The sequence below is a fragment of the Nelumbo lutea genome, chromosome 6, assembly GCF_056320005.1.
Source record: "Nelumbo lutea isolate HS-2025 chromosome 6, American lotus-T2T, whole genome shotgun sequence".
Lineage (NCBI taxonomy): Eukaryota > Viridiplantae > Streptophyta > Magnoliopsida > Proteales > Nelumbonaceae > Nelumbo > Nelumbo lutea.
Genome location: NC_142689.1, coordinates 20,318,838 through 20,344,788, shown reverse-complemented (window position 1 = coordinate 20,344,788; position 25,951 = coordinate 20,318,838). Strand labels below are relative to the sequence as shown.

At 37.1% G+C, this 25,951-nt stretch overlaps 1 protein-coding gene across 1 annotated transcript; it reads left to right on the top strand.

The window, feature by feature from the left end:
- Positions 1 to 1,725: 1,725 nt before the first annotated feature.
- LOC148847803 (putative LRR receptor-like serine/threonine-protein kinase At1g53440) lies at positions 1,726 to 25,193 on the top strand. The gene is made up of 24 exons (XM_088952331.1): positions 1,726 to 2,168; positions 4,750 to 4,924; positions 5,031 to 5,102; positions 5,396 to 5,464; positions 5,570 to 5,641; positions 5,727 to 5,798; positions 7,398 to 7,469; positions 7,543 to 7,614; positions 7,744 to 7,815; positions 7,955 to 8,026; positions 8,118 to 8,192; positions 14,756 to 14,827; positions 15,003 to 15,068; positions 15,220 to 15,282; positions 15,374 to 15,412; positions 15,495 to 15,544; positions 15,665 to 16,029; positions 16,260 to 16,458; positions 16,539 to 16,673; positions 18,861 to 18,973; positions 19,131 to 19,341; positions 19,429 to 19,666; positions 24,284 to 24,434; positions 24,638 to 25,193. Exons 1-24 carry the CDS (start codon positions 2,045 to 2,047, stop codon positions 24,998 to 25,000), a joined length of 3,012 nt encoding a protein of 1,003 aa, XP_088808457.1. The 5' UTR covers positions 1,726 to 2,044; the 3' UTR covers positions 25,001 to 25,193.
- The last annotated feature ends 758 nt before the right edge of the window (positions 25,194 to 25,951 follow it).

Genomic DNA, 25,951 nt, shown 5'->3' with positions numbered 1-25,951 from the left:
TACTATTTCAAGATTTTAAACTTTAAAAGCTGTGTTTGTATCAATGTATTCATGCATCTCCATGGCCACTGATATAATATAATATGCCTGATATCTTGATCCTTGTTTTAAACACTAATTAATCCAAAAAGGGTAATAACAACCAACAACCAAGGTTTTAAAAACTAGACTGAATACAAAACCGTTTTAGCTATTGGTTCCCAGGTCAAATGGTCTAACCATCCAGATGAATGGACGATCTGTTCTGATTTAAAAAAAAAAAATTAAAATAAAAATGATCAAAAACCATTATCCGAATTGATAGTTCGACCACCCAAATCAATGGATCACTGATCAAATCAATGATTTTTTATCCTAAAAATAGTTTTAGGGCGAAACAAAACCGATTGCCTATTCCTAGATCAACTGGTCTGACCATTCGGTCTGGTCCGACTAACAATAGTGGAGCCGTGGAAGAGACCTCCATTTCATCATTTGGAAGTAGACTTAGTGGATAAGTTTAACCATTAACCGCCCCCTTGGGCCTTGTTTTATCCTCAACAAGGTTCAGATCCATGACCATAACCAAATGGTGAATGCCCTCGGAGTTCCGACCCTAGACGAATCTCATATGGTGGATGTACATAAACGTTTCACGAACCCGAACAAGCTTTTCCAAATAAGTTCTACCTGTTAGATGGGGTTTGGGTGCCAAAATTCTAAGGTGGGGCATGTCACATGTGTTCTGGCATGGCATGTGTAAAAAAATAAATTCCAATCTGACAACAGAAATGCACCAATGGTTATTGCCACTTGATTTTTTCAATAAATACCAATCAGGTTTTCTATTGGCGTTTTGTAGGATGCTTACGGTTTGGTTAATCAAACCGTGGGTTCATTTTTTAAATCGAACCAATACCATCAGTTGATAGATTCAGTTTTTTTGGTTTCTCGATTATATCATTATATGTATTATAAATAAATATATAAATATTATAAATATATATAATATAATATAAACATAAATATTACAAATATATATAATATTTTTAATTTATTATAAATAATAAATAAATAATCATAAATAATATACATTTAAAATGAACCAAAATCGAACCGTTCAATTGATTAACTGGGTTCAATTTACTCAATTCGATTCAGTTTCTCGGTTTTTTTTGAGTATTCGTCAGTTTTTCGGTTTACTTAACCTGTAGGACAAAGAACGAAAGGGTTGCATGAACATTGTTTCCAAGAATTCTACTGTTTGACTGAGCGAACACAGGATATTTAATATTTGGAAAAAATTCCTGAACAGTATCTTTATATTTAATCAGTCCCTAAATTTTCAAAGGTATCTCTACAGTATTCTAAACTTTCATTTTATGTCTAATAATAGGTCTCTCTGCTGTTAATTGACTGTCAACAGCCAAGTGAAATGATCGAATTGTCCTTCATATTCTGAATCAACAGTATATCTCTTGGATGCACAAACCTTTTTTTAGATAAAGGTAGTATTGTCTGTTTTTTAAAATCTCTCTTACTCGAAATATGAAGGGCAATTCCATCATTTCATTTAACTGTTGATGGTTGAGTAACGATCAAGTAACGATAGGAACCTGCTTGACACCCGAACTATTGTAGAGACACGTTTGAATGTTTGGGGACTGATTGGACACAACCCCAAAGTTCAGGTACTGTTCAGGAATTTTCTCTTAACATTAAAACGGTCGACCAACTGCTAACGACGATCTCTTAGCGGCATGGAGGATCGTTATGGCAGCCGAGAAGAAAGTCTCGTCCTTTATATGACTGTATCCTTTCCTATCGCCGGTTTAACCAATCTGGTTTTTCTCTGAAAGTGGACCATTCATTCAATCCTCCTTTCTAGCGGCGAATTAACACTTTTTCTCACAGAAATATGAAATCCTGTGGCTTTGTTTCGGACTTCGATTTTGACTCTGCGGCTGTGTTATTTAATTTCTCCTTACAAGTCAGGAAACGAACTTTTGCTCTGTGACAACTAACAAACATTCGAGGAAGAGTTGTGTTGCAGAAGGAGAAAGATATGGTGTCGGTGCTTCTACTAGCAAACCCTAACAATTTATTTTCTGCACTTATTCTCTGCTTTCTCGTATTGAATTGCTTCGGCGAGTTCAGATCTCAGGCCCAAAACTTACCAGATGATGAAGGTAAGAATTGATCCTCCCTCCCTCCCTCTCTCTCTCTCTCTCTCTCTCTCTCTCTCTCTCTCTCTCTCTCTGACCGATGAAATCATCCTTCGTTTTGCAATTGAAACTTGCGGTTTTTGAAACGAAATTTCTTTTCATTGCTAATTTTACTGTAAGGAACCGCTATAACTGTCCTGTTTCGTCTCAGTTTATCGTAGCGGTATCGGACCGATAAGCGATTGAAAATTCGAAATGTGCGATGTTGTAGTCCGTCTACATTGTTTTCTATAGAATAGGTTGAGAAGTCTTCAAGATTTTCCATGTCGAGAAGTGCTTTATTTTCAGATTTTATCATTTTTTGTTGTTCTGCCTGAACGGAAGATCTCCACCCAACCAAACACACCTCCCTTGTTGTTTTTCAACAATTCAGACTCCATTTCGCTGTTCTTCGAATTCTAGCTTCTTTCTATCTGACTCCAACAGAAAGGAATTCAAAATCTTTTGATTCATTATTTGGATTGCAATTCCTGTTGCCATCGCTACGTACAGCGGCAGTCCGTCTTATGATCTTATCTGTGCTTTTGTGATACTGTTCATAGTATGCCGCTGAGTGCTGAGTGTTGGCCTGCTGAGTCAGTGACTGGTCGTTCTGGTCTTCTGGATTGATGGGCATTCCGTACAAGAATCTAGAGCCGTTGATTTTCTTGACTTGGTTGACCAGTCAATGTTGAACCATTAATTTGGTCAAATTTCTCAGGCTAGAGCCACCCATTCGCTAATCACAACCAACTCATCCAGTGTGTGAGTGTGACTACAACAGTGTATAATAAGTAAAGTGTTCATATATATATATATATCAGGACCATTGATTTATACCCATCAAATGTATTGTCAGTCGGGCCCATCTAGTGATCTAACAAGTCAACAAGTCGACCATTGGTTTGTGATTGGTGGTTACAGGAAAAGCTAACAGCCTTGGTTGCAGGCCAGAATGGATCTGCATCTGCTACATACGAGGCTTGTATATCCGATTTGATTAAAATTTTAATAAGTTCATATGAAATCAGTATAAATATGTAAAATTAAATACATTTTCTAAATAGAAAATAAGTTTTATCTAAACCCAAACCACACTTTTAATTTAAAAGATTTTTAATACTAAAACTTGATATAATCATATTGGATCAAGTAATATCTAAATTAAATCCATTTAATAAATATAACATATTTTCAGATCCAAAAAAACCCAAGTCTAATTCAAACAAATTAGACTCCAATTCATATCGGATTAAATCCAAACCTGTGTATAGCCCTAATCTGAATAGCAGAATGATGCTACAAGATTTCCGTTTGTTAGGTGGACCATTTCTTTTAATACTGAAAGATTTTTCATATGAGAGACCAATTCTCGGGTAATAAAAATATACATTACAAATACAAATATAAATATATTATAAAATCATAACATATATATATATATATATATATATTATAATATATGCAAAAATATATTAATTTCCCATAAAAATTAAGATGTTGACAAACTTATAAAAAATTGGTGATATATGTTAACATCCTTAAACTATCGAATTCAGATCTCATTTGAAAAACTTTCAAAAGGTTTAAGTAGATCTTTTGAAACTGATGTTAAGCTGATTTTGACTAGGGAATGTCAATAAACCTTGAATTAGGATGGCCAATCATATGAATTTCATGGAATTGGAGTAGGAATTCAATTTTTGCTAAATCTGCTAATAATTTTTATTGTTTTTTATTTAACTTTTTATTAATTATTTGAAATTTTTAATATTTATAAAATTAATTTTAAAGTAAGTTAATAAAACTATGTTAGTTAATAGGTTACCGGATAAACTGATAAAGTGAATTGGGCCATATAGCAGGAAACTGATGTAGTTTCGGTAAGTTTGATATCACTTGACTTAGCCCAATTGCAGTAGCCAGTAGGCTGTTTCCGTGGAATTTGTTTCTTGGACTTTATTTATTGAGGACTTCTTATTTTTTCAATTTATTTTTGAAATTATAACTTTTTTAGGTTTTAACAAGGTTACATATATGCTGCAAGGCCCACCTGTTACTGTTCCAACTTCCAACTGTAATAAGTTTATGGGTGGATTGAACAATAAAATATATAAGAAAAATATATTAATTTCCCATGAAAAAAGATGTTAACAGTTAACATCCTTTTCGTTTTTTATTTTTGGGTGGAAATGTTCACATCCTTGAGTTCCAAGTAGAACTTTCGAAGCTGATGTTAAGCTGATTTTGACTAGGGAATGTCAATAAACCTTCCATAAAAATAACATAGCCAATTGGAGCAGAAATGGAGGGAACTCCCAAATTTATCAAGTTTCAGGGAAAAAATGAAAAGATTGGAATTGGATTTCGAAGTTCTAACGGATTTCAAATTCAGGGCGGAGGTTGTTACTTGGTTTCCAAGAAATTGGGATAAGTGCAGAATTTAATTATGTTTTCTGCCACCAATCAAAACCTTTTCTTTCTTTTCTTATTATTTTTTTAAGAGTGCATTGGTTGTTACTTGTTAAAGATTGCTACTTAACAAAATGGTTAAAACTCTCGGCAGTACGGACTCTTCAGCAAATATCAAAGAATTTGAATAATAACAGATTCTGGCGCCTCAGCCCAACTTCTTGTAATGGCGGTTTTACCTGGAATACTACTGACAATAAGAATACATTTAGCAATGTCACCTGCGACTGTTCCTTCAACAGCTCCACTGTTTGCCACGTGACCAATATGTATGTCCATCCACTATTCTCTCTCTCTCGTCTTAGCTTTCTTAGCCAGTTTTAGGATTTATGTTTGCATTCTAATTTGGGTACCCTTCCAATTTCTGCATTTCAGTCAGTTGAAGGGTCTGAACTTAACTGGAGTTCTACCCGAGGAATTTGGGAATCTTTCATTTTTAAAAGAGATGTAAGTGAATTTAAAATTTGTATCAATTCTTCAGTAGTGTGGCATGATCGTCCCTGATTATGATCGTATCAGCAGAGTCAATAGAGAGGTTGTTGATTAATGTAATTAACATCGTTTATCTACTCGTAAACGTTCTGTCTCTATGGTCTACTACTGTACAGGTAGACTGTAGAGGATCCGGATCAATAACCACTTTAGCATATTGGCGAAATTTTCCCGCCAACTGTCATTTGAAGTTGAGAAATGGCTTCTCCTAATATAAGGTTTGGTTCTTCTTTTTGTTGTTAAAACAGAGATCTTAGTCGCAGCTATCTGAATGGGACCATTCCCGACAGTTGGGCTCGGATCCCTCTAGTCACCATGTAAGCTCTAATTCAACTTCTTTAGTTGTGTTTGTAGTCCCATGGCTCTAACTATCAATTGGTACCATGATATCACTGAAAGTCTGTAACTATTGTTCATTGCAGAAGCCTTCTTGGAAACCGCATTAGTGGATCAATTCCAGAAGCACTTGGTAATATTGAAACGCTTGAAGAGCTGTGAGTACTGAGTCATGATCTAACATTCAGGAAGATTGTGATAACAAATTCTCTTATGTTTCTGATCTAAATCCGGATCTTACAGGGTCTTGGAAGATAATCAGCTTGGAGGAACCCTTCCTCCACAGATTGGTAATTTAAGCCGGTTGAGGAGACTGTAAGACTCTTGCTCTAATTTCCTCTGCTTCTCTTTTTATACTGTCGTAATTCATAAATCCCAAATATTCTCCCTTGATACAGTTCATTGCAAAGAAAAAAAAAAAAACTTATTTTGGTATCAATATCAATTTGTTGTGTATTGATGATATTGGATCAAATTAAACAAGGAAATGCTATGGTTTTAAAGGTCTTAAGCCTTGAGGTGAGGTGCTCAAATGTTGCTTCAAGGCTTTAGCCTCATAATTTTGGTTGATGCTAAAGCTTTTGTTAGAAAGTGGTGTAAGCCTCAAGCCTCAAGGTGTGATGAATAAAAAGGCATAAGCCTCAAAAAACTACAACAATTTAGTTCCTTTTGAGTTTGAAACATATGGAAAGGGCATTATGGTAATTATGGGCCAAATAAAGAGATTACAATGAAAGGCTAATAGTCTAATAGAGCAAATAGAGTTTCTAGTTTCTCTTAGGGTTTTATTAGAGTTCAATGCAACAAGGGCCAAGAAGAACCTTCATCATTCTCTCTTCTTGGCCAAATCAATTGTTTTTTTTTTATATTCCACACTTTTGGTTTGGGTGACTAGAAATCTATAGCACCAGGAGGGGAGCCAGGGGGGACCTGGAGGAGCCTTGATCCCCTCTATGGCCCAGAAATCCCCGAAATACCATACACCTGATTTTTGCCTCTTATTTTACTCTTCCTAATGGATTTCTTTTTTTTTTTATTGTTTTTTTTTTCTTTGTATATATTGAACCAATCAACTTCTTTCCTTTCTTCTAAAATACAGGATAACCAGAATTCTAGTGCCAATTGATTCATTGAAGATCTCATAAGTGAAAGAAACTTTGATGATGTGGAATTTTTACTTGAAATGTAAAAGCTTTATAGTTTTGATTGCTTTTTTAATGCTAAAAGCCTAGAATTTGTTACTTATAGACTTCTATTTATAGATGCTTGCAAATTCTATCATTCTATCTTAGTATACCATATGTTTTTTTATTAGGGATTTTTATTGATTCCTCCACCTCAGCAATTTTTATGTATTTGTACAGTTGGGAATAGTGACAGTCAGAAAACCAATGAAATTTTGAGGGGGAGCAAACCATAATTTTCCATATTTATTTATTATTTAGAAAACTTTAGTTGATCTTTTTTTTTTTTTAATTCTTGAGCCATTACGCCTCAACTGCACCTTTAGCCTTTTAAAACCTTGGCAATGGGAGAAAAAATTTTACCAGTCCCATGAACTTGGTTTTTAAATATTGAGTGGAGATGTGACCATGGTTGCAAACTTGTCTTTTTTCTATTTTGCCCTTCGAGGTGGGGGTGTTGGGCCATGGGGGGCTTAGGATCATTAGTAGAGAGTTATTTTTTGCGCTGTTGTGTTCTCTTTTGTCCCCTTTCTTGTATACTCAAAAGGTACCTGCAAGAAGCCATAAAGCATCAGGTTGCTTCTGGAGTGCCTACAAAAGATTGAGTTCTGACACAATCCATAGTCCCCTTTCTTATATGCTTAAATGCAAAATGGATACATGTCTTCCAGATATTCACTTTGAGTGAGCAGTACTTGAACTGATTTATGTTTTTTACTCATTTATGCAGCCTTCTTTCTGCAAACAATATCACTGGTCCATTACCAGAAACATTTGGGAATCTGAAGAACATGACAGATTTGTATGTTTGTATTATTAATTAGGGCAATTATCAATTTTAAAATGATTTATTCTAAATTTGTTACTGCATGCAGTAGGATAGATGGAAACAGTATATCTGGGAGGATACCAGATTTCATTGGAAACTGGACCAAACTTAGTAGGCTGTGAGTAACTTGAAATTTACCTAGATTCCATTGTTCTGCATTTTCTGAGTTTGATCAAAACAGTGATAGAAAAAAAATCATGTTATCTGGAGATTCCTTATATGATTTTCTACTTTTAAACTGTTGCAGTGATATGCAGGGAACATCCTTGGAGGGCCCTATTCCTTCTACAATATCCCTTTTGAAAAGCCTAACTCAACTGTGAGGCCACGCTCCAGTCATTTTTTACTTCTATATCAAGTGTAGTGACCTTTCTTAATTTTTTACAGCTATCAGTATAACAGCATTAAAGATAGAGTAACTGTATGAATTTTCTAATATGATAAGTTTTGAATTTCAGGAGGGTTACTGACTTGAAGGGATCAAATATGAGTTTTCCTATTCTCAAAGACATGAAACTTATGAGTGAATTGTGAGCTGAAATGTGCATGGTATAATTTTATATTGTTCTGTCTGTGGTTCCTTTCACTCATTTGCTACTTGGCTTTCTTTATGTTCTTTAGGATACTTAGAAATTGCATGATTACTGGTCAAATTCCTGATTACATTGGAGAAGTGATGACAGCTATAAAGAGAATGTAAGTTTTCATCTGCAGACATCCTTTTTGAGATGCTTTACCTACTGGTTTTTGGATATTGAAAGACATTAAGACCTGAACAAATACATCAGCAATTTCCATGATACCAGAAGAGTATCATCAGCAACTTCCATGATACCAGTTGATTGCTACCAGTTTTATGATACCAGTATGCCTTCCTGTTATCATAGTGGGATTCATATACATTAGAGCTCTCTTTGAGCATTTTAGACTTTTTTTTTTTCTAAGCTTGGCTTCTATGGAATCACAAAATGATGGATTAGGTCAGTTCTCTTGCAATGTTTAAAATTGAGGCAATAAGGAATGTCTACAAGTTTCAAGTATCAATTTCTACAAACCCTTCTTATTAGGATCTTGCAATGAACAACTACACTGTTCATATCGAAATAAGAATATAATTGTTCACAAATGGTGGTTGAAATATAGAAAGATAGCAATGGTCATGGACTCTTCCGACCTTTTAGGAACTTTACCATTTGTCTTGCAATCCTATTGTCTAAGCATGTTTTCTTGGCTTATATTTGTTGTTATTCAATTATCCATCTAAATGTCAATATCTTCCCATGTACTGTTAGCTTGTTTTGTTTTCATACACAATTAAAAGTCAAGCCAATTTGAGTATATTTTATTTATAAAATACACCACAAGGAAGAAACCTCTTTAAAGAAGAGGCAATTTGTATTTGTAAAAGTTGGTAATCATTTTCAGAAAAAAAAAGATGGAAATTGTTGCCTGTTAGAGTTAGCCAAATAAGGGTAGATTAGTCAACTCACCTTGGTTAAGTTATAAGCTTATGTGGCAGTCTTATTAGAGGTTCCCTGTCTCATACTTAAGTAGGGGCAGTTTAGTCCTTGTACATTTAATTAGAGCCTAATCACTATTAAGAGGTCGACTGATAGGGTTTAGCTATCAGGTTCGACAGTTCTTTCATCTTCTTCTTACTGGTTCGGACTACTGTAGCAACAGTAGAAACATGGTATCAGAGCAAGGTTCATGACCTGTTTCAGTTCGTGCTTCAGTTCTCTCCTTTTCTTCTCTGGGCTGCCAATGGAGAAAAGTGGTTCGTCCCAGGCCTGAAACATCTCAGCTCTTCTTTTTTTTTTTTTCTGGTGCGCAGAACCTCCTTTCCTAAGAAAACAACTTCAGCAGTGAATGGTTGGCTGAAGCTCTCAAACGAAAGTTGGTTATCTCTTCTCTTTGTGCTGTTGGTATTTCTGGGTTGAAAATCTTCAAGAACTTTAGAGGACTGATCAGAGCCTAGAGAACTAGGTTGGTTATTGCCCTGGTTCTTGGAAAAATTCCAAGAACAGGCTGTGTTTACAGTGACCAAATGGTGTAAGGGCTGCTGCTGGTGGCCGAATGGTGTAGGGGCTACTGTAGGTGGCCGAATGGTGTAGGGGCTACTGTAGGTGGCCGAATGGTGCAAGGTGTAATGCAATGGTACTAGTTGAGTTCTTGTTAGTCTTGTGGTGCCCTGTTAAAAGCGTTAAAGCAGGTCTGTATTGTGTGTGACAGCTATGGCTGTGTGGTGGTGCTTGTGATGCACAAACTCTATTGAGTAGTTGTAAGAGAGCTTGCATGTGGTTAGTAAGTGCTGAATTAATGTTGGTGTAGGGCGTGTGTATCTATCATTGTGTTTAGGGACTGCTGTAGGTTCTAGAACATCAAACTCTTGACAGCAGCACTTAGTTGGTGATTGGGAAGTCGAATTAGAGGCAGCATTGAAAGAGTATCATGGCAGCAATGGGAGATGGCTGTAGTGATCAGAAACCTAGTGTGGTGGTTTCCTTTGACTATCTAGGTGTACAGATGACCTCAACTAAACTGAATGGTGAGAACTATGTTCCATGGGCCAAGTTGGTGGAAGTTTTTCTCAAGGCAAAGAGAAAAGTGAAGCATGTGAAAGAAGATAAACCACTGGTTGACTCTCCAGGGTTTGATGATTGGGAACAGGAAGATTCTCAAACCATGACATGGATATGGAATAGTATGGAACCCAAAATAAGTGCCAACTTCATGTTCTTAGATACAGCTAAGGACATATGGGAACATGCCAAGAAGCTGTATTCTGGGCAAGATAATACTACGAGGGTATATCAGCTATATCAGGAGTACTTTGGTCTGCAACAAGGAAATAAAACCCTAGAAGAGTACTATGCCATTATGAAGAACCTCATAAATGAACTCAATGTCTATCATCCTCTCACTCCAGATGTTAAGGTTCAACAACAACAGAGGGAACAACTAGATGTCACAAGGTTCTTAGTGGGGTTGAAATCAGAGTATGAACCAGTTAGGGCCCAAATATTGGGGGGCTCTACCCTTCCTACACTTGAGGAAGTGTTTGCTCGGCTTCACAGGATTTCTTTGGGACAGACAGAGAATCCCACACAGTCTGATAGATCAGCTTCTGTGACAGCCAGAGGAGGTGGATGTGGTACGAAAGGGGGAGGACATGCCTCCCGAGGAGGTCGTGGTGGTTCCATATTTGGCCGTGGTGGTGGTCGTGACTCAGGGGGAGGCCGTGGCAAAGAAAAAGGCAGCTCTACAAGGAAGTGTACCCACTGTGGCAAGGAAGGACATTCGGTAAATTTCTGTTATGATCTCCATGGCCGCCCTCCCTCTAAATGGGCCAATCATGCTGTTGCTGGTGGGATTGATGTCAGTGATAATCAACCAGCAGAACTAACTCCTTCCACATCTACATCTGTTTCTGGAAGGGAGATGGTGAGTGTATCGTGTGATGAGTATGAGCGGTTCCTTCAGTCCACTTCATAGCACACTACTGCTAATCTTGCCCACTCAGGTATAGCTTGCCTGTCATCTAAAACCTCTCCCTTGATTATTGACTCTGGAGCCTCTAATCACATGACGGGGACTCCAGGTGTGTTCTTTTCTCTCTCTGAAACTTTCACATCTCAAACTGTTACCCTTGCCAATGGTTCCTCCTCTCCCATCTGTGGTGTTGGCATGTTGACATGGCTTCTCTTTCTTTATCATCTGTTCTATATGTCCCTAAGTTTCCATTCAATCTTATGTCTGTTAGTAAATTAACCAAGACTCTTAACTGTTCTGTTACTTTTTTCCCTTCCTCTTGTGTTTTTTAGGATCTCAGGACGGGGAAGAAGATTGGTGGGGGGCATGAAGCTGGTGGATTGTATTATCTTGACGGTGGTGGATCGTCAGTTGCACTTCAGACTTCACTAACTCCTCTACAGTGGCATTGTCGATTGGGACATCCTTCTCTCAAGGCACTCAAGATACTAGTTCCGTCTTTGAGTCATTTGTCAGTGTTACAGTGTCAGTCGTGTCAGTTTGGGAAATGTCGTCGTGTTTCCTTCAGTCCTAGAGTTGAAAGTCGTATGTTGAGTCCTTTTGCTTTGGTTCATTCAGATGTTTGGGGCCCGATCAAAATAGAGTCTTATAATGGTTACAAGTATTTTGTCACTTTTATTGATGATTGTTCAAGAATGACATGGATTTATTTAATGAAAGAAATGAGTGAATTATTTTCCATTTTTCAAAAATTCCATGCTGAAATACGTACACAACTTGGTGTTCCAATCAAAGTTCTTCGTTCAGATAATGGTTGTGAATATTTTCTAACTTCCTTTCAACAGTATTTAGAACAACATGGCATCATTTATCAAACTTCATGTGCATCCACTCCTCAACAAAATGGGGTGGATGAACGGAAGAACCGTCATCTCCTTGAAACGGCTCGGTCTATTCTTCATCATGAGTGTTCCTAAATGGTTTTGGAGTGATGCTGTACTTACTGCGTGTTTCCTCATTAATCGGATGCCCTCCTTTATTCTTCATGGTTGGTCTCCCTTCTCTATCTTGTTCCCCACCTTGTCTCCCTTTCCATTAACACATCGTATCTTTGGTTGTGTGTGCTTTGTTCACAATCTGAGTCCTGGAATAGACAAGTTGGATGCATGCTCCATTAAGTGTGTCTTTCTTGACTACTCTCGGACTCAAAAAGGGTACAAGTGTTACAATCCCATTACTTGGAAGTGCTATGTCTGTCCTGATGTCACATTTTTTGAGTCTGTTCCCTTCTTCTCAGGAATTGAAGCATCTTCGTCTCCACCTTTACTTCCTCTTCCTCTTCCGGTCAGTGATCCCGTTCCGGGTGTTCCTGTTGGAGTTGACTCGTCACCTTATCCAGTGCAGATCCCTACTGAACGACCACCAATTCGGCAAGTGTATACACGTCGAACGACACTGGCCCCTCCTCCAGCTTTTACCTTGTCTGTGGATCTTGTCGTTGCTCCTGTTGCTGAACCCTTAGGACTTGATCTACCCATTGCCCTACGGAAAGGTAAACGTAGTTCTACTCTCCATCCCATTTTCAATTTTGTTTCAGTATCTCGCCTTTCCGCTTCACATCGCCAGTTTGTTTCACTATTGTCATCTATTTCCATACCTAACAATGTCCAAGAGGCTCTTAGTTCGCCTGGGTGGAGGCAGGCAATGGAGGAGGAACTCTCTTCTCTTCAGCATACTTACACGTGGGAGGTCACTACTCATCCTCCTAGTAAGCATGTTGTGGGTTGTAAATGGGTGTATACTGTTAAATACTCGCCAGATGGCAGTGTGGAGCGCTTGAAAGCCAGACTTGTTGCTAAAGGTTATTCACAGTTGTATGGAGTGGACTATATGGAGACCTTCTCTCCAGTGGCTAAGATTAGCTCTGTATGTGTGTTAATTTCCCTGGCAGTTATGTATGATTGGCCCCTATTTCAACTTGACATAAAAAATGCCTTCCTTCATGGCGACCTTATAGAGGAGGTATATATGGAGCAACCACCTGGGTTTGTTGCTCAGGGGGAGGCTGGTAAGGTGTGCAGACTGAAAAAGGAAATTTATTGGTTGAAACAATTGCCTCGTGCTTGGTTCGGGAAGTTTAGTGAAGTGGTGAAGAATTTTGGAATGAAACAATACCAGGTTGATCACTCAATGTTCAACTATGACTCAGAAGCTGGAAAGATTTTATTAGTGGTCTATGTGGATCATATTGTCATAACCGGCAATGACAAATTGGGGATCGACAAACTAAAGGTCTTTCTACAAAATCATTTTCAAACAAAAGACCTTGGGACATTGAAGTATTTCTTGGGTATAGAAGTTGCTAGATCAAGACAAGGTGTAAACCTGTGCCAAAGAAAATATGTTCTCGATCTATTGGACGAAACAGGACTGTTAGGTGCAAAACCGGTTGAGACTCCTATGGAACCAAATGTTAAGTTGAGCAGTGATACAGGGGAAATATTTGATGATCCTGGAAGGTATAGACGACTAGTGGGGAAGCTGAACTATTTGACTATCATGAGACCAGACATCTCCTTTGCAGTCAGTGTGGTGAGCCAATTTATGTAGAACCCTCGTATATCTCACTGGAATGCAGTTCTTAGAATTGTAAGATATTTGAAGGGAGCTCCGAGCCGTGGGTTATTGTATAAACCAGGAGGAAAACTTGAAGTAGTTGGGTACACGGATGCAGATTGGGCGGGCTCTGTGTCTGATAGAAGATCTACTACAGGTTACTGCACATTTCTTGGAGGAAATCTTGTGACGTGGAAGAGTAAAAAGCAGACGGTTGTGGTTAGAAGCAGTGCTGAAGCCGAGTATAGAGCCATGGCACACACTACATGTGAATTAGTGTGGTTGAGGAATCTCCTACATGAAATCGGGTTCCACATGGATAAACCTATGAAGTTGTACTGTGACAATCAAGTTGCACTCCATATCTCATCCAACCCTGTTTTTCATGAGAGAACACAGCACATAGAGATTGATTGCCACTTTGTGAGGGAGAAGGTTCTTACTGGAGAGATAAGCACAGAACATGTAGGCTCAGGTGATCAGTGGGCAGATTTGTTTACAAAAGCCTTAAGCTCAGGGAGAGTGAACTATATATGTAACAAGCTGGGATTATATGACATATATTCTCCAGCTTGAGGGGGAGTGTTAGAGTTAGCCGAATAAGGGTAGATTAGTCAACTCACCTTGGTTAAGTTATGAGCTTATGTGTCAGTCTTATTAGAGGTTCCCTGTCCCATACTTAAGTAGGGGCAGTTTAGTCCTTGTACATTTAATTAGAGCCTAATCACTATTAAGAGGTCGACTGATAGGGTTTAGCTATCAGGTTCAACAGTTCTTTCATCTTCTTCTTCTCCTTACTGGTTCGGACTACTGTAGCAACAGTGGAAACATTGCCAAATTGGTTAATTTTAGAACTAATCCTTTTCTTTGTTCACCTAGTTGGTAATATTCTTCTACTTGTGATTTTCCAAGCATAATGTTGTACAGCACAGGCTTAGATGTTAGATTAAGTAGGCTTTGTTTACACAAGGTGGGATTCTATTATTTCCAATTCTAAATTTAAAGGCAGAGGTGGTGCTACTGCCTGTGTTCTTATTTTTTACTAGTCAATTTATTGCAATCTATTTTACCGGATCCCAATCAATATACTTTAATCTGCCTTAGGAATGTTATGATTGACTTTCTTCTTACTACAATCTTTTTCATTGCAGAGACCTCACCTTCAATAGATTGACTGGTCAAATTCCAGAGAACCTTCGGCATTTGCCAAAACTAGAATACCTGTATGTAATAAGTATAAAATAAAATAAACATAAATTCAAGGTTTTTTTATGAAAAATCTTGATTTTATTTTTAAATGTTTCATTCCTTTATGCTTTTAATTTAGTCCTTTATCATCCCTGTTTCATAGATAGATGCTCTAGTTGCAACTAGACATGATATTGATTACGAATGTAGGTATCTCACTAATAACGCATTAACTGGATTGGTACCAGCTTGGATCATGGAGAATAAACATAATATGTACGTATGTTTTATTAAAAGCTTCAAACCATATTTCATTTGGCTATGCAGTATTTCTTCATCTCTACTTGGTGATTTTGATCTATATATGACTTTTCCAAGTTTTACAGTTAGACTGGTATGTCTAACTTTCTACACATCTGTCTTGCAGTGATGTATCTTACAACAATTTTACAGGATATTCTACAACACCTAGCTGCGAGCAACCAGATATGTAAGATGCTCTCTACACAATATCTAAATTAGTCCTTACCACACCCTCTTCTCTGTTTTCTATTGACTTCCATTTTCACATTGTTTAACAGCAAAACAATTGCCAGTTATTCATCTTCAGAAGAAAACCAGTAAGTGTTTAGTCTCTTAAGAGCCTAGTTACTTCAACTGTAGGCCATATCAAGGAAATAAATGATCCAAAACTTTTTGTAGATTCAGTTGGTGCCTAAATAAGGACCTCCCCTGCTCTAGCAAACCCAAATGTAAGTAATTTTTCTTTTTACATGATCCAAATGTTCTCAGACCTTCAACTGTTAACTTACGTCTACCATAAAATATTCTCTTTGTGACAATTATTACATATTGTTATCTTTCATATGTAGATCATTCCTTGTTTATTAATTGTGGTGGACCAAAGGTGGAATTTAATGGGGAACCTTATGAAGATGACTTACTAACAATGGGCCCATCAGACTTCCACCACTCAAGTGACAGATGGGCTTGCAGCACCACAGGAGACTACTTAAACAATGACAAAGCTGATTACCTTACCACAAACAATGTGCTGAACATGACTGATGCAGATATATACAGGACAGCACGCCTTGCTCCTTTGTCACTTAGGTACTATGGCCTCTGCTTACGTAAGGGAAGTTATACAGTGAAGCTCCACTTTGCCGAAACCATGTACACAAATGACCAGACATTTAGCAGCCTTGGGGAACGCATATTTGATGTATCAATCCAAGTGAGTTGGCAGATTTCCATCACCTAGTATTCAGTTATCATGTTGTTTTCAGTGATCATGGTCTGAAAGAAATCTGGAAGAGAAGATACCACTTAGTTGAATCTCTTTACTAGAAGAAAAGATAAATCTATGTTTAACTGTCTGAGCTGATAAACTATTATTAATTATAATTAAATAATGAAATATATCTTTGTTTATGAATTTTGGGTGGCATCTTTGTTTCTTTGTAGGGTCAAGTATGGTTGAAGGATTTCAATATTGCTAAAGAAGCTAATGGTGTTGGTAAAGGAATCATTAGGGAATTTAATGATGTCATTGTTAATGGTAGCACTCTAGAGATTCACTTATACTGGTCAGGGAAAGGGACTACTGCCATTCCAGAGCGAGGTGTATATGGGCCCCTTATATCAGCTATTACAGTGACACCAAGTAAGTATATCTAGACATTTACATATCAGTCCCATTCCCCTCTTGACAACATGGTTTTAATGATGACCTTTTTATTGTAGACTTCAACCCTGATACTGGGCTATCTGTTGGAGCTATTGTTGGTATAGCACTTGCTGCATGCACATTTATCATATTGATTTTGATATTCCTATGGGTAAAAGGTTATTTGGGAGGAAAGGATCCCGAGGACAAAGGTAGATAAGTATACCTAGAACTTGTGCTTTTTATTTCAATATACATTCTATACAATTATTCTTTTTGGCATTTGGTGGTTAGTTCATGTGACAGGGCCTTTATTTGAAAAGGAGGTCATATATGGGCATTTTGATCTTCCTGATGTGATATTGTTAAAATCTCCCATGGAGTGCAGCATATGTTACAACTACATAGTGAAATATAAATACATTATTATATTTCCAATGAACTTCACTTGTTCATCAAACAGCAGACAGGCCTTTATGTATGATGGATGTGTACCATGTGATGTTCGTTACCATTATTTGGATTTTAAATTTATGGAACTTCCTGTAAGTTAGCTACACGCCAAAGATTACATCAAGTGATAACAAGTCATCTAATATGATAGTTTTTTCTTTTAACTTTGATATCCCATATAATTTTCAGTATTTTCACTTTAGAGAACTAGCCTCAAATAGGAAATGTGCCTGAAGTAGAACTACAGTTTTTAGGCTGTTGTCACCCATGGCAGCATATGGAATGTCCGGTCTGAAAAGTGAAAACTAAAAAGTGACAAGGAAGATATTTGTCATTTGTTGAAACTTTCCTTTTTTATGCTAACCAATATCTCATGCATGTGAATATAACATGTGTATATCCAGTATATTTCATACAAAATATTATGTAAGGCCAACCAATTTAAAAGATGGCTACTTGCTGAATTTTAGAATAACATCTTGGGGTGAAATAGAATGTGATGAAAATTTAGGCTGGTTTGTGGGATTTCAAAAGATGATTAGGGACTGCTCAAATACTAGAAAATTTGTAGGAAGTACATTCATATTGTGACATTACACTTAAATATTCATAATATAATGATGCATAGAAAATCCATATTTTATGAGCTTTAAGTGGGCATTCTTCGTAAAGCATTGTATACATTCAAGTTTCAACTTTAATTTTAATTTTTATTTCAATCGTCTAAATAATCAAGTCTCAAGGTACCATGGGGGAGAACCTATATTTGATCAAAACTTTAACAAGACTTCTATCTCGAGCAAGAACTGTGTTCTTATTAAAATTGAAAATCACCATGATTGGCATCACACAAAGCACGGAAACACTGAAAAGCAAAGGCCTCACAAAGTTCTACATTCAGTGAAACAACTGCTGTTACATTACAATATTGTGCCATACATGTAGGTTAATGAGGATTGATGACCAGGCAATAAGAAGCTCTACAGTTCACCTTTTGACTGCTAAGAAAAATTAGACCAGTCCAAAATCTTAGTTGGACTTGAAGCACTCACTAGAAACTTTCTGGAAAATGCATATGTTTCTACCTTAGCTCAATTAGATCAAGAATGAATCAATGAACAAACAAGTGATCTAAAAAATCTATAACTGTAGAAAGTAGAAACTAGTAAGATGGTTAGTCAAACTTTAATTTGTCTTATCCCAAGGACAAAAATAAACTTTCCAATAAGAAAAGGTCAGTATCCAGTGGCAATCCTGACTTTGTGGGTGGACTGGATATAGTCCTAATCTTCATCATTTTAGCACAAAGTGGCTGCTTTCATGCTTGAATCTGTGCTCTCACCTATAATACCTGGATACCTGAAGAAGGGTGCCCTATCTTGTTGGATACTTGAATTTATAGTGTAAATTTGATATCCATTCCTGTATCCAGTTGCATCTAGGTTACACTTTTTTTTGTCTATTGAATCAAGCAATGTCCCCTATGACAATATCAGAATTAATTCACATGATGGGCTATCCATGGTAGGTAAACTTTGGCACTAATATAGGCATGATTGAACAGTGCTTGGTGCCAGAAAGGTGTACCAATAGCAGAATGATGGACTCTTTTTTAGAACAGAAAGATGGACTTAAAGTTTAAACCTTCTAGATTAATTTGCACAGCAAACTCATAATAGAATTAAGGAGAATAAGTAAAACCACACATTTATCATGATATCTGTTTAAATAGTTGGCCATGAAAGATTGAAATGAAAATAAAATTCACTTTTCTTTTCTAAAACCATATTTTAACTTTTACAAGAATTATCACTGATTTTGCAGACACATTTATCATGATATCTGTTTAAATAGTTGGCCATGAAAGATTGAAATGAAAATAAAATTCACTTTTCTTTTCTAAAACCATATTTTAACTTTTACAAGAATTATCACTGATTTTGCAGAACTTAGAAGATTAGAGACAGGTTACTTCAGTTTAAAGCAAATTAAAGCTGCAACAGGGAACTTTGATGCAGCAAACAAGATAGGTGAAGGTGGATTTGGACCAGTTTACAAGGTAATTTACATATCACATGTCCTGGAACCTTGAAGTCAATGATCCGAGTTTGCATATGAAAAGGAAAAGTATATGGCATTTATGTCGTTGACTTTCTCAATTTTCATGTGCTCAACTCTATAAATAAAAATATTTAAATTTTCCTTTTTGATTTTAGGGTATATTGTCAGATGGTGCTGTAATTGCCGTCAAGCAGCTCTCCTCCAAGTCAAAACAAGGGAACCGTGAGTTTGTAAATGAGATAGGCATGATATCTGCTTTGCAACACCCAAATCTGGTGAAACTTTATGGGTGTTGTATTGAAGGAAACCAGCTATTACTGATATATGAATACATGGAAAATAATAGCCTTGCACGTGCTCTATTTGGTAAATTTCTTCAGCCTTTTATTTGTATTAAAACTTGACTTCACTATGGTTCTATCCTTAATGTTGACAAGAGTACATTATATGTAGGTCGTGAGGAACATCGTTTGAAGCTAGACTGGCCAACAAGACGTAAAATTTTCTTGGGAATAGCAAGGGGTTTAGCTTATCTACATGAAGAGTCAAGGCTGAAGATTGTCCACAGAGACATAAAGGCAACCAATGTGCTTCTTGATAAGGATCTGAATGCTAAGATATCTGACTTCGGTTTAGCTAAACTTGATGAAGAAGAGAACACCCATATCAGCACCCGAATAGCTGGGACTATGTGAGTAATTTACCTTATTTCCTACTCATTTCTTCTCCAAATGTGATTAAATTTCACAAAAAAAAAGACTGTCATCTTCCAAATAAGATTAGTAGTGCTAGGTTAACATTGCAAAAGTTGGGTATTTAAGATTTAAATTGCAAAATGGATAACAAAAAGTGTGTAATGGACTTGGACAATTCTTAATCACAACCATAGGTTCTCAACTCTTACCCGTCAAGATTTTAAAAGTAGAAAACTGAATTAAGAATGCACAAGGCTAGTGCCACAGACAAAGAAAACTGCACAAACACACATTAATTCACGATCAGGTGTTTTTTTGTAAAAACCATTAAACATGTTAGACAGTGTATGCCCTTATCTCCAATCAGATTGATGTACTTATTGTCATTTATTGTAAACGAATAAAGTGCATAATTGATTCATGTTATTATGGTATGTTTTTGTGTAATACCCTTAAACTGGACACTTATGAGACTTTTGTTAGTTTAGAATCTTCATAGCCGTTGGATAGATCTGGGGAGATTTATCCTACCAAGGCTGACACTGATGTGTCGTCAAGTTGGTTGGGGTGGCTTGTCTCAGTTGCCAGGGTGAGACCAGAGGTACATGCAGTGTGGGTTTGCTTGAAACCTTGAACTAGACCAAATTCTAGTATTGCCCTGGACCTTGGATATAGATGGGCAAAACTGAAATGTTACACCTGATCCCTAGACTCGGTTATGGTACTACACTAGGTATTGGATTGGGCTGCCTTTGATATGCCAATCAATGAGATCCTTGACCGGGTCAAAACCTGGGTATGTTGAGACAATCCGAGAATTCACCTGAGTGGGTGATCACAGTGACAGGATCAGCCCCTTTGCCGGACAAAGTGAACGGTCGGGGAATGCACTCTCTCTGATGGAAACCTAAACTGCTGGCAACTAATTTCAAAGTGTTAAAATTTGTTTTGCAAAATATATTTATATAGAAATATACTTATATGTTATGGTTTCACAAAATATTTGCAAAATGTTTTAATTCCCAGGATCCATGTGAATAGAGAATGCAACAATATACTTTGCAACCGAGGGAGAGGTTCTCTCTTGTCGGGTAGTGTATGATCATTATGGGCTGAGAGGTAAAGTGTAAGACCATTCAGGGTAATACCTGATGAGTTAATCTTGCATCTGCCCACAGTCCTTGGGTTTTCACAAGATGACTCGACCCAAGGACCATTTAGTGTAAATGTTGGGCCCATTAAGAGCCCATGGTGATGGATTCGGGGGTTTACTGTGACCTACAGTGAATTTGGCCAGACCTTGTAACAAAGGTTGGGCTGAACCCATGTGGGTGATGTGTAGATCAATGCTAGGGTCCCACGCCATACAAAGAGAACCAAACTAGTCTGCATATAATGGGTTAAGTGAGCAATATGACTTAATGGGCCTAAGGTCCATTTCGAATTGGTCTTAAGTGGTTTAATTAAAATGGGCCATTTTGGGTTTATAATCTGACTGGGACTAGTAGTTGGATAAGATAGGTCTTATCAACTTGAGAGTCCATATCTAAATACAAGATTTAGATTAGGAAATATCATTCCTAATCAGATTAGGAAGCTAATCCTGAAAGGATTATAAATAGGGGGTGAATTCCACAGAGAAAACACACTCCTTTCTGCAGTCTTTTCTCTCCCTTAGCTCTTGGCACCATCCTAGTTCGATTTCCACCTATTGGAGTAATCAAGAAGTGTTCTTGATGTTTTTTGTTGGTGAAGAAATAATCTGAAGTTTCCTCACATACCCTACACGATTCTTGCTGAAGAATCCCAGGTTCTTGCCGAAGAATCCTTCTTGTTGATCTTGCCTAAATATACGCTGTGTCATCTTCAGTGGAGGCGGATTTGGTATCCTCTTTGGGCGTGAACACCTACGTTGGGAGTTCCTTTTGATTCCGTATCAAGTATATCCCTCCCCCTCCTTTTGGTTTTAGATATGGTCCGGTTTTGTTTCAACAACGAACCTTGAAAATGCGGTTTTTTAAATCAGGGAATACGATTCCCAAATGGGAGAGAGAAAATTTTTGAAATTTCGCCCAATCTCCCTGCGAGGTTCGGCCATCCATATGATGGATCTCCCATCCCTTCAAAACCAATGTTCTGTACTTTTATCATTTTGTGTTTTCACATACCATGGAATTTCATGTCCATGATGCTAGAATATTTTTTTTGTTAATTTATTGATTTTTGATCAATCAACTTTCCAAAACAGAAATTGTCTACCCAAAGATCCAAATATGAAATTATCTGAAAATTTTAATGTTTTGTATTTTTAGGTCATAAGGGTGTTTTAGTCATTTTACATGTTTCTATGCAGTCCTTTCTAATACTTTGATTTATCTAGTCATATTTTAGTTGTATTTAAAATTTCTTTTTTGTATCAATAACTTCAAGTTCATTAAAACAGAGAGCAAATTACAAAGGAGGAGAGGTTAAAACTCTGAACTCTCCTAAAAAAAAGCAAAATTACAATTGAGCCCAAAATGATTGATTTCTTCCTGCCCCTTGTTTTGCCAAGGCATCAGAAAACCATTATCTGTTCTTTTAACCCGGATAACTCTCACATCCATGCTTTATGTCAACCATTTAAATTTCTTCCTTTCCTTTATATAAGTCCACAGTCCAGATTCTTCCTTTTGCAGTCATCCCACCACCAGCTTTGAATCTCCTTCTATAATCAATTTACTGATGTTCATGTCCTTTGCTCTTTGCACTCATTCCATCATAGCCAAGATCTCAGCCCTTAATAAATCTCCTTCACCTATTGGCCCAGAAAATAGACCAACAATGTATTTAAAATTTCAGAATTAATGGTTAAGTAGTTTAGAAGTTATTTAGTTTTCTTATGATAGTGGCAACTATTTAATTTTAGTTTTTCCTAGTTCTAGTAGGATTTGCTACCCCTATAATGTTTATATATATGCCTAAATTGCAAAAGTGTGGATCTGATGAGTGAATGAAAATTGTTTGAGATCATAAGGCTTATGCTATTTGTGGTGAGTGGTTCTCATGCCTTAGAGCATAGTTTTCAAGGCACCAAGGCGAGGCTAGGCAACAGGGGGCGCCTTGTCGCCTAGTTGCCTAGGCAGTGGATTTTTTTTTTTTTTTTTTTATGTTGGGAACATAGATTCTAGGGTAGTTTCCTAGGTACCATAACCATATTTCCTTAATAATTATTCATAATTTTCATAAGAAAAGTATAAAGTTCATATTAAAGTATAGAAAATCAACATATTCATGAGAAGAAAAAGAAGGAAAATAAAATTAAAAAAATATAGGGGATGAACCCTTATTTTTGTTATAGGAAAAGAAGAAAAGAAAAAGTAATGGTTATTGGTTCAGGTTCTGAAGAATATATGGAAGAATAAAATGTTCTGACTAGATAAAATTTTAAGTTCTTCCTTACTTATTGATTCAGGTTTTGAAGAAGCATTTAGCAATGTTTGTGTTGATTAAACCCTAATAAATAAGAAAACAATAAAAAGAAATTAGTGTATAAACACACAAAATGATTATTTTAGTTTAATTATGTCTATTTCATAATTATAATATCAAAAAAGAATGAATAAAAAAGTATTTTATAGTAGGAAGTAAAAAACTGCTTGGTGATTAGGCAAGGCGAGCCTCAAAGAGCGCCTTGTTGACTAGGCGTCGCCTTGAGAACTATGCCCTAGAGTGATTTTAGGTACCTCATTAAGTGATTATGAACTTTACCTCTCCTTTCTCCCTCCATTTTCTTTCTTAATCTTTCAAGAAATCTTTAAATCCATAAACAGCTAGAAGTTTCTCATCAAAAGATGATCATTCAACATTCCCTAAGGACTGGAATTGATCTAGGTGAGTGTGCCAAACAAACTCCAATCCCTCACATATTTGGATGCCCCCATATATCCTTACACCCTTTCATCTCTCTAAATATCATCCCAAAATTCTACCTAGAACCCTATATTCCTTACTTTTTTTATTTGACTCCCAATCCTACAATTTCCATCCTTTTGTCCAAGATGTATTCTGGACCATGCCAAACTTGGTAACCCTAGACCTGTTTTCCCTAATTGAAACTTGACAAATTTAAACTCATCTCTTGATCATTTAAGTCCTATATCAGTTGGCATCAGAGCAAGCAGTCCTACATACCAAGAGGTGCTTTTCCATCCATATAGTATTAATGTATTATCTCAAGAAACAGGATTAGAAATAGATGAGTGCCTCTAGAAGAACATCAATCCTTTTATTGAAAGATGAACAAAGAAAGTTTGCAACTTAATAATATATTTACATAATCAGTTTTAAATTGTCAGTAGGACAACGAGAGTAAAAAGAAACAAAGAACTTGCACATGTTAAGAAAGAAACAATATATAGGCTAGCTTGGAGAACTTTGCTAAGCTGACCAATTGGGTGGAACAAACCAAATCACTGATCTCAGTAGCTTGTTGCTTAAGCAAATCTCTCCTAGGGGCAAGTTGCAAACTTTTGACTATGCAGTGTCGAGGAATTGTTGTGTCTAAGATTCAGACATCTTTATCTGGATTAAGTTTGCAATAATATGACACACTTCCTTTTTTTCTCCCGTAGAGGATATATGGCTCCAGAATATGCTATGAGGGGTTATTTGACTGACAAAGCAGACGTTTACAGCTTTGGAGTTGTGTTGTTAGAGATAGTCAGCGGAAAGAGCAACACAAGTTATAGGCCAAAGGATGATTTCGTTTATCTTCTTGATTGGGTAAGCTGAGCATTTTGCAGTTCTTCATGGAGCAAATTTATTTTTACTAGTCAAGAACCTAGAACTTGGAAACTGTTGCTTGTTAATTGGTTATGCACATATATCTACCAGTATAGCATCAGACTAACAAATTCATATGCACTTTGATGGTTTGAAAATTTTGATGAGGTTAAAATATAGTGTCTTCTTTTATGGAACTACAGGCATATGTGTTAGAAGAGCAGGGGAATCTCTTGGAGCTTGTTGATCCCATCCTTGAATCAAACTATTCTAAAGAAGAGGCATTAAGAATGCTCAATTTGGCTCTCTTATGCACCAATCCATCTCCTACCCTCAGGCCAGCCATGTCTGCCGTAGTAAGCATGATAGAAGGTAAAGTTGCCATCCAAGCTCCACTCGTCAAGCGGCGCTCAGCAGATGAAGAGTTGAGATTTAAGGCCTTTGAGAAGCTCTCCCATGACAGCCAATCATACATCTCAATCACATCTCATGAAGGTCAGATGCAGAAGAGCATGTCGATGGAGGGACCATGGATTGATTCCTCTCTGTCTTCCCAGGGCAAATAAGAGAACAGACTTCTGCGTGATGCCACTGAAACTAATTCAAACAAAAAGTATTTCTGTGATAGAGAGAGAGAGAGCTTGTTCATAACCTTTTTTTTTTTCTTTTCGAAGTTTAATTGTTCACAACTTTCATTTATAAAATTGTAAGTTGAATGTATATATGAATACGTGATGAGATTGCCTGGTTGTTTGTTGATGTTTGTGTGGTGGGTCAGTTGGGAATTGGGATTTGCTCCTTACACCGATCTCACAGTCACATTCGATCGTGTATTGCGAACATCTCCCATGGAAAATAACACGAGAGGTGTCGATGGATTGGGGTGGTTAAAACGGTAAACCTGGTGGATTGGGATCATGTTTATTTAGGTGCAGTGTGGGTTAGGGTTTAGATGCCCCAACCTGAATTGGGTTCAGATTTCATAATCCCAAACCCATCAGATCATGACCCTCATATACATGGTTTTGAAAATTGACCCGGACTGGATGGCTGCACTGGTTGACCCAGGAATGGATCATGGCTTTGGTTTTGGTTTTGGACCCCAAAACCATCCAATCGGGGTTTGGACCAGATGGTTGAACCCATTTGACCCTAGAATTGTGGTCAAAGTGGTTCAGTTCTTGGTCTGGTTTTCAAAGCCATGCTCCTATAATATATTATTGCCAATATTGATTTCTAATCAATGTTTAGAAAACCAGGCTGTATTGGATGGTTGGGCTGGTTGAACCATGACTGATCCCCTGATTGGTTTGGTCATACCCTAAAATGACATTCCGATTTTCATTCTTGGTGGAATGGGATTCCCCCCACCCTGTATGGGGGAATGGCCATTCCAAGCCCCCTTTGACGAGATTACATCTCTGCCTCACAAGGAACCACCCCACAATACTCCACAGCAGAGATTACATCTCTGCCCCACAAGGAACCACCCCACAAGGTACTATCATCAGGAGATG